Here is a 9997-nt window from a genome sequence, read left to right as displayed (position 1 = left end):
TATTTTAAATTTTCTGCCTCGTTTTTACACTTGTATTCCAATGATTATTTGGGGTGACTAAAGAGCCTCATGTATAATACAATGCGTCTTAAGTTATTGACCATTGGCAATTGTGTTGTAAGGGAAACAACAATGGCAAACCGGTGATAGATAAAACGTTAGCGCAGGTGGTATTATAAGCTATATTTGGGTAAACTGCGAGTTTGGATAAAACGCAAATAATAAGCCTGCGCGTTTGCATCATATTTTAAGGCTGCTACTTCTCTGCACTATACAACGTTTAGTCCAATATACAACAGGAGAATATAGCAAGAATGCGTTTGTAACGTGTGTTAGCCATGTGAACGCGTTTTTTTCTTTAATATTTGGTATTCAGACCCAACAATTTGTCATCGAGGTATCGCTTTATAATACAAAATATATCTACCTAACATAAAAAATATATAAAATATACCTAACTTTATGTATGAAATTCTCTATTCTATAGGGTAGCCATTGTAGATCTCTTTAGCGTAAGTTCGACAACATTGTGAGCTAACGGTGTGGCATAAACGTACCACTCTGTGATATTCACTGATTTGCTTCGACTTCGATGTGACTTTTGCAGCTGTGATACCTACAATGTGGTCTACATTCATGTCCAAAACAAAAATAGGCCTGTAAATGTCTGCACCTGTTTCAAGTGTCTTTACTGCCGTAGCGTTTCTAAAAGCGTTATAAGCCTGGGCTAGCGGTTTTTGATAAACTAGTTCGGCTAATGCAGATTTTACAGTAAGCCTGGAAACGGAAGCGTCCGTCTTCAAAAATAAAGGCATGCTACCTACCACTTAACATAGATGATCGAAAATGTTTCTTACCATGGCATAAACAGTGAAGAAATTTGCAATATTACTAAGGTTTCCCAGACTTAATTAACCCTTAAAAAATTTACGACCCATGATATCGTCTTTCATGGGTCTAGGAAGAGGGATTTTTCTAGGAAGAGATCTCGCAATAATTCTTCTTAATTTTTGAAAGAATCTCACACATGTTTTTAGAAAAGATTAAATTTGAATTATTTCTAGAATTCCGAATATATTTAGTTTTATTATATGACCATTTCGGTGTCGTATAGTTTACTGCTGCTTTGAGATTACCGGGAAACGTTTTCGTTCAGCATCGTTATTTATAATTACATTACAATACTTCGGCCGAACAGGCTACAGCATACGAATCAATTTTTTGCGAGAATAAGTGCGTGTATTTTTCAGCTTAAGTTAATGCATTCTCCATCGATATCAGGTGATCTAATGCATTAGGCTTCGGATAACAGGTAAGATTGTTTGGAACCCTGTAGAACACCTGTAAACTTGGCTAGGCAAGACGATGTTTTATAATCATTCAGCTAGCTGAGTTAACAGTCACCATGCGTGTACTAAGGCTTATCGGTAGGTTGTGTCTTGTTTAAGAAGTTGCGGGGAGCAGTGCGGGTATGCGGGATGTGCGCATCGTTCTTCACAACCAGTTGGACTACACTAAAATCTTTAGCAGCTTCATAGTATTATGGAATATCTATGGTTAATTATGATTCATAAGCATGGTCATTCTAAGTGTAATGCACGTTTTAGTGATTTTATCTTGTTTTGATAATTAATCAAAAATAAGGCAGCTATTATATAAATATATACATGTTAAATATGTACATCATAACGCATTACAATCATGGTTAAAATACAATGTACAGAATGGTCGTAATCCACATTCCGAATGCTCTTTTTTTCGATAATGGACGCGTTACCGCTGCACAATAACTCATGGGTTGTTTGCAAGTGTTTATCGATCATTGTTCCTACCATTAGCGTTTACTCACAAATAATGGATGTCCATCCGTACCGTAAATAGTATGAGGCTATTGTTGCGAACGAAATAAATTATAATAGCAGCTAGCCTACTTTGAATAAAAACTTACGACCGAAAAAATTGATAAATACGAAAATTTTTCTTTATTCATGAATGTTATGTGAATGTGCGTGCCGATGCATTGAAATTAATAAATAACACCTACAACAAACTCGAAGGAAGACTTACGTAAAACCTTTTTGTAAGCCGTGATTTTGGGGACCGCAAACACCACTGCAGCACTGCTTGTTAAGCTCTATAGCCATTAACAATGAAGGAAATAGAAACAACTTGTTTGATCAGCTACTTGAAATGAAATGACAACAGTAAATTTACATAAACGTTAGTACGTATGAGGACGAAAAAGCTACGTTTTCGGGAGTCGAATTAATTATTTGCTGCATATTTTCGATCATAGATCCCAATTGTAAAAGGATAATCTTTAATTTGAAACTCTTTTCCAAAACCTCCATATCCGAGCTATTTTAAAATAGATAGGACTGTTACGAGCGAATTATTTCACTAGCTTTCCCTTGGCTCCCGGATTAACCTCCCCATTTCTAAGTTTCTCCTTTCCCTATTATAGCTAAAGTCATCCGTGCATAGTTCATACGAACTGAATGAGTACAACGCAGTCGACTGGCATGGTAACAATGCTTATATTTATATGTACTACCCGGTTTTATAAGTGTCAGAGAAATTAAACCTTTTATTTTGTTTTGGCCTACGACGGTGACTCACACATTGCGGTTGTTGGCACAGAGTGATGAAAATAAGTGCTAGTTAGTTACAAACACCATTAGCTGCTACGAGGAATTCCAAGGTATTCAATGAAGGGCGACTTCGTTGCGCATTGTATACGCATTGTGTGAGCTTGAGGTCAACAGCTATTCGTGGGTAGAAGTTATTTCTTCAAATTTTTTTTCAAAATTTCAAATTTCATTTTTTCAAAATGAAATTTGAAAATCAAATTGAATGGCATTTTAAATCACTCGTTTGGCTATCTAGCCAATAATATATAGACCAACGTCATGAACACAACGTTATTAGAAGTAGCTGCGCCTTACTTAAAGCTAACTGGTAAAGATACTTCCTGTTCAAAGCTAAACATGCATACATTCTTTAGGTTGTATACGAAACTCGGTATTGCCGACCAGGTAACGGCTAATTACAATATAGCCTTGGTGTTCTTAGCATTACTGTGATTCAATACATTTGTGCTAACATGTATTGATGGGCATCTTTCTAAAGAGCATTTAATTATTTGTTCTAATTATTTATGAGAGTCATATATAAGAACGTGCATGTTGATGACAACTTTACTCATGCACAACTAACTGGGAAGAATGAAACGTCTGACAGGATGCTAAGCATTTACATCGATTGGGCATAAATGCTCCAAAACTATCTGCGTAAAAATGACTCTGAAAGCAGCACTGGTACAGATTTATTCCTGCGTTATGCCGCAGAATTATATAGTTGTGACAAATATCCATAAATGGGTCTCCAAATCAGAACTTCCGCGTAATTAAAACCGTTTATTAGCGACGAACCGTTTTTTAAGGGCAAAACATAGGTAGATTAAATGTGATGCAGCAGATTTAATTGTCATAAAGGAAGAGGCACTCGGTTAGCATGTGTCAATTCGGCTTACTCAAGCTCTAAGTCGAAGTATAAGGAATGATATACGAGAAATGGGTACTTTAAAGGTTGTGGTATCTACCGACGATGAAAATATTACTATGTAATCGTACAAGTGGAGCTATGAAGTTCAAGTATAACCAGTCACGTGTCTACAGTCTTGCAGGTTTTGAAATGTTAACGAGTCATATGATATTTTCCAAGGTGACTTGCTTTGTGTTTGTTGTTTCTGCTTTAAATTGCTCTTTCCACCGATATGATTTTTGAGTTTATTTGATAAATATAATTAAGATTATCATAATGCTTTGATTAATGCTTATTACTTAATGCTTAATGAATCTGAACATTTCAGCTTACCTAACGATGGTCACATATTGAGACTGTAATTGAACACGGTACTACTGGACAACATGATATTAGCAGTTACTTTGCACAAACATGGAAATACTAATGAATATTTGTGTACGTTTTTTTACCGGTCTGCTGTTTTTTCAAAACTATATTTAGGCCAAACCAAAAGCTAAAAAGTTATTACTCGCAGTTTTTCAAACTACAAATAAGTTAGTTTTAGTATAGTCTACTACTCATGAGCGAAACTAAGCACTCTTGGCTAGTTCTGCGAGGCTTCCCTTAAGCTTAGATGAGATATACAGTTTGAACTTACGGGAAATTTACATAATGTGAGCACTGCACGGATAGTTTCTGTGCTACCGTAGTGATAGCATTCTAATTTCTATAGTAAGTTAGTTTGCTGTTAGAGAGGCCCGTTCGACATTTCTTTCGCTAAAGCCAGTCTTCACTGGTTGTGTTACACCTAGCCTAGACAGCAACGGCGTATGACTGTCCAATTCGCCTCAAAAAAAGTAAACAGTGAATAAGTTCCGTCAAAATGTTTTTACATACCAGATACAACAATTTTGATTTTTTTTATTATATGAGCTTTGATACTGTATATTCCATGCTGTGTTTCGTTTATGCTAGGTGCTACGATAACATCCTAGCAATAAGTAAACAGAAAATAGAAATGATGGATAATTTCAGTCACACCGTGCCAGTGTTATTGCCGATTGGCTGGTTCCTAAGTAGTATAAACAAATGATTATATTTATTATAATGTTAACAAATGGTTTTAGAAAAAAAGTGTATTGAATATATTTGTTTGTTTATCAACGGTATATACTGTGTATATTACATATAAATCCCTAACACTGATAGACTTAACACAAATAGCGCTTGCCGAAAAATCCTATGATGAATGTTTTGTCTACCGAATGTAGTAGAATGGAAGATAACGAAACCAAATACCATTTACTACGTATTTACATTTGGTTATCAGTTAGAATTGCAAATCGGCTTATGGGTTGTTTCATACGACACCTTCGCAGATTTATTGATTTAAAGTGCAACGTATTGTGTTTGACCATGATTGCAGCGTATTTGTATGTTTGCTAAGATCGAAAGTTCTCGTGAGAGAAATAGAGAAGGGAGAATAACACCAGACAAAAGTACCTTAAGCCATACACATTGTTATATTAGAGTACCGTCACGGTTTTTATGTATGTGATATTCCTTATAATAATGGACAGCCACCGTAGTTACATAGGCCTCAGCGCAAACACTCTGCTTCAGGGCCCACTTTGATTAAATTTCTCTCAATTTTCGAACAAAATACGGCGCTTGCATATGCCAGTATTCGAGCCATTCATGACCAAGACTTCATACGGCACAGTAGACTAAATAACATAAATCTATAAATAAAAAAAATAAAGGTTGTCCATTATTTATCTAAATTTTTGCTTAGGTAGCCCTGCCATACCTTACGAAAAATTATCAAAATAAGTTCCGCTAGTTACTTTATTACAGGTATCAAAAATATGAAATGAGAGAAATTTTTAAGGTTCTTTGAGGTATATTAACAAATTATTCGATTTGCAGTTCTCTAAAACATAGCATACTCCTTCAAAATTTTATTTTGAATAAGTAAATCAGTCAAGAAACTTTCCTAGAAGGAACGCTAGAATAGGTTAAACATCGCGTGAGGTATTAATTGGTGAGCGTCGTTGTTATTCAAAGGCTCCGCCCTTCGACAATATATGAATGTACTCGTGGCACGGTAAATACTAATTGATAGATTCGTCTCTTCACACAGGGAAACTGAACTTAACATGAAATAGCACTATATCGGTAGCCTCGTTGTCAACCTCTTAGATAGTGAAATTTTTTTTCATTTTATTATATCTTCGCCGCTGGTAGAGTTTCAGATGATTATCAAAACTAAAATTTACCACATACCAGCGGCTGTTGACTGTCAAAAACACTGAAGTTAAATGCAGATGAAAGTATTTTATGGTGATATCAACATTCGATATTGGTCGAAACTATTTTCAAGTATATTACTAAATTAAGGTCATAAAATAATATGGTACACGTTGCTGCTAAATTTAATACTTAACTCTACATGAGTGTAGGCTAGTTGCAATTGCTGGATTTCCATTTGCACAGGTTGAAAAGATTACAGGTTTCTACTCCCGGCTATATAGGATTCTTTGAGGCATCAATCGACAACTCAGCAAAGCTTTATGTTTCTAAGCAAGTTCAAATTCCGAATGCTTTGGTTTACAAATATGATTGGCACTGGGATATAAGTTTCATTTTAATGATTAGTGTAGACTACAAAGGAAAACACATATTTTATTGGAGTAAATTTAATGACATTCAATTAACACCTTTACGAGAAGCAAAATGTAAAGTTTTAACCGTAAATATTGACCAGTTCTATATCACGGTCATCTTCAGCTAAAAAATAGGAATATATTTTAGGAAATTTCTAGATTATGAAAATTTGTAGCCTCCTTCCATCGTATTAGTTGCTTCCGCCGTGCGAAAATTCTGCAACTTCGTTAGTTAAAAACTTTTAGTTTTGGCTATTGATAGTTTTAGCTGTCGGAGTGCTGGTTACTATTATTGTTTTAGTTCCCGTTGTAGGGGTTTCATCGATTGACTGAACTCCTCTTTGTACCTTCATCTCATTTTAACACTCAGACAATTTTGATAATTTGTCTATATATGTCATTGGCATACGCAAAGCACTTCCCACGCACTTCGATAATTATGATAAGATAATTATAATAATTTTAGGACTCAGTGTTCGTATATGTATAGATCTTTAAATATATATTTGTATTTTAACTGTGTATGCATACATGTCACTGGTCATGTTTAGAGCTTGCGTAGCGGTCAATACTCGTTGCATGACTTCATGACATGGCTTTTCTTATGTATTCTAGCTTTGTTTTGACAACGTACAAATCACCCAACCCATAAGCGAAGTGACCTATTGAGGTGGAGGCGGCTGTTTGTACGCTTCCGTCGGATATTGCTGAACAAACGCGGCATAATTTTGAGGCGGTTGTGGCGGCTGATATCCAGGCGGCATACTGTACGGATTGTAGCCCGTTGGCATAGGCACCTGGTACATGGGATAACCCGCTGGATATGGATAAGTATAAGCTGGTTGGGGCATACCCGTTGGCTGGTTAGGATAAGGCAGTGGCGCTGTAGTGGGGGAGGACGCCGGTGCAGAACTAGTTGGGGCTAGCTTAGGTGTCTGCGATGCCTGATAGACCGGCTGCGTCGGTGGCAGTGAACCTGCAGGCAGCGAAGCTGCCTCAGCCAGGGTCTTCGTCAGATCTTTGACCAACTCCTCCTTCTCCGTCTTGCGGGCGAAGCAAAAGTCGTTGACCTTGGTCTGGTGGTTCAACAGCAGGTTCGTGAGTTCCCCGTAAAACTTAAGGCCCTCGTCGAGATTGCCCATGATCTCGTTAAAGGCGCTATGGGCGGCGGCCAGATTCTTGAGCATATCTTCACGCTTATCTCCACCGCCGCCTATGCGTCGAGTGAATTCTTGATGAGCACTTTGAATCTGAGAAATCAGCGACTCTTGTGTGGATAGAGACTCTCGAACCCGCTGCTGTAGCGCACCTAAAGCCTGGCCAAGTGCTTCGGCTGTCATTGCCGCCTCGTTAATAGCGCCGTCTGCTTGCATTGCTTGCAAAAACTGTTGCTTTATATTGACCGTTGCTGATTTTAGCTCAAATTCGATAACTTCCCGCTCGCTGGTCAGTCGGTCAACCTCTCGCATAAGTTTGCGCAGGGTCGTTACCTCTGGCGCGGTTGTGCATGCAGTACCGGTGCTGCCTTGAGGTATGTTACCGCTCAATTCGTTTTCCGATCCTCCAAGCAGTACGATTGAGTAGCGGAACTTTTGAAATTTCTCTTGCACGACCTGATCGGCTACTACCGCTTTGTCGATAACACTACGGTATTTGTTCACAGTCTCGCGCATGGTCTGATTAAGCTTAGAAGACGGCAGGCGTGTCCATTTTTCCTTGAACTGATTTTTCATTATTGTATCTGACTGTTCCTCATCGTCGAGCATTCTTTGCGATTCGTCGATGATCTCCCGGTTCCGTTGAAGCTGCGGACCTAACTCATTCATCTTGTCTTCCAGAGCCTTGATACCACCCTTACTGCGAATCTCTTGCGCCTTTTGCTGAATACTGGGTGGCAGCTGCGCTCCACCGGGCACATCTTCGATGGCCGCAGGCAGGTTAAGTGAGGCGAGGACTCCGTTTAGTAGCTGCGTGGCTTGTTTTAGTCGACCAATCTCTTCGTTTACTACCTCGCTTTTCTTTGCCTCTACCTTCTGACATCCCTGTGAGACGGATACCGGAAGTAGAGACTCGAACAGATCTTCACGCTTGTCACCCTGCGTCAGAGGTGAACTGAGTGCGATTGCTTTGGCCAAAACGGCCGGTTTGATTGTACAGAGCTGCTTAACTTCAGGAATACGGGCATGGTAGATGAAATCGTTATCTTTCTTCGTTTCTTCGTAGTAGCGATTTGCTCGCCGTTGAATGTCAAGGAAATGGTCACCGATTTGTATCGACGTCATTTGGCCCTTTTTCGTCTGGACGATCTTGAAGTTGTCGAGCGCAACTTGCAGTCGTGCAAGCTCTTCGCCTACTTCTTTTTCCGCACGAGCACTCATTGCCTTGTGATACTGAGTGACCGCCCGAAAAGCAGCTTCTTTAAGCTGTACGATCGTGAACCACTCTCGATCCCACAGGCCACGAAGCTGCTCCCTGCTCATCAACTTGTTCGCATCCGTATAAAGCTCTTCACACTGACTTGCAATTTGAGCTAAGAGCACGTCCCTTTTACCATCCTTAGCTGCTTTATGGTAGAAGCATTCCTGCGCTTGAGCGACACACAAAGTGTAAAGCACAGTTAGGGTATCAGGATGAAGATCTGCTGTCAGGCTGTCTTGGGTGATTGTCTGGGCTGATGACCTAAGATAGTGATAGACACCAGCAGCCATCTGAAAATATTTTGTAGACGTCTTCAGACACTCATCATCTGTCGTATCGGCTCCTTGACTGGCCGCGATCTGGCTCAGCATTGCGCCGTAATTAAACAGGATGCAGCTTTTCTCATAGCCTAGGCACATTAGCGTCAAACTACTCGAACTTCCGAAAAACCCTCCTTTATCAAAGGCATCCTTCCACTTGAATGGAATTTGTACGTCGTGTGCGGGAACTTTCGATTCAAGTGACACCAACTGATCGTAGTAGGTCGACATGGCATCCACGGACGACTGATGTTTGTCGAGTGTTCTCCATGTTGCATTTTTACGCATCGAATTTAAGGTTTGGAGGGCCGCCTGATACTCTTGCTGCTCATCTTTGCCTGTATATAAACTCGAAAATACCTGTGTTAATGGTTTGATTAGGTCAACCTCCGAGGTCTTTTTAAGTGGTATAGCAATGTATCCTGCCATAACTGGGCCGCTGGCTGTTGCCAGTTTTTTCAGAAAGCTGCTCTTCTGCTTCCCGACACCGCCTACAAGTACTAGAGGAAACACTTAGAACGTAGTGATCTGCTTAAGTAGCGGCTATGGCCACGTAACACGAATGACGCACTTTGATTTCTCTTCTCATTCAGCAGAGGTGCAAAATAAATCAAAAGCAAGGCATTACTGAAGATGAACGAGCACTTTTGGCAACCAACTCTACCCTAACCGGCATTAGTCTCTGCACGTTCCGTAATGAGTCCTGAAGGAATCTGATTGCGGTGAACCACGGTGATGACATCTCATTATTATGACTAAGCAGCTGATTGCGATCTCTCCACTTTAATGAGCGACTGCGTTAAAGACCACCAGTTGGCGCGCCAAAACGACTCGCGCACATTGGGTCAAATGACAATTCGGGCAGCATTCGTATGACGCACTGGCAAAAGTTAAACTACCTATAACTGAAGGAATCTCAATTGATTTATGCCAATAATTATGCGAGGCGGATGCGCAACTAGTGAACTTGGGTGTGGCACGTAATATTGCTTGTTGTGGACTCTTTTTATACAGGCTGTTTTCGAACCGATAGAAAATTGCAGACCGCCCGTTCATTAAGCGGGTTCT

General features: G+C 39.5%; 1 protein-coding gene across 1 annotated transcript; it reads right to left on the bottom strand.

Moving 5' to 3' along the window:
• Positions 1-6208: 6208 nt before the first annotated feature.
• Positions 6209-9699, bottom strand: ALiX (programmed cell death 6-interacting protein-like protein AliX). The gene has a single exon (XM_022832401.2). It carries the CDS (start codon positions 9356-9358, stop codon positions 6854-6856), a length of 2505 nt encoding a protein of 834 aa, XP_022688136.1. The 5' UTR covers positions 9359-9699; the 3' UTR covers positions 6209-6853.
• Between the last annotated feature and the right edge of the window lie 298 nt (positions 9700-9997).

The sequence above is a fragment of the Varroa jacobsoni genome, unplaced genomic scaffold (genome assembly GCF_002532875.2).
Source record: "Varroa jacobsoni isolate VJ856 unplaced genomic scaffold, vjacob_1.0 scaffold_389, whole genome shotgun sequence".
Classification (NCBI taxonomy): domain Eukaryota; kingdom Metazoa; phylum Arthropoda; class Arachnida; order Mesostigmata; family Varroidae; genus Varroa; species Varroa jacobsoni.
This window is presented reverse-complemented; position numbering and strand designations above follow the sequence as displayed.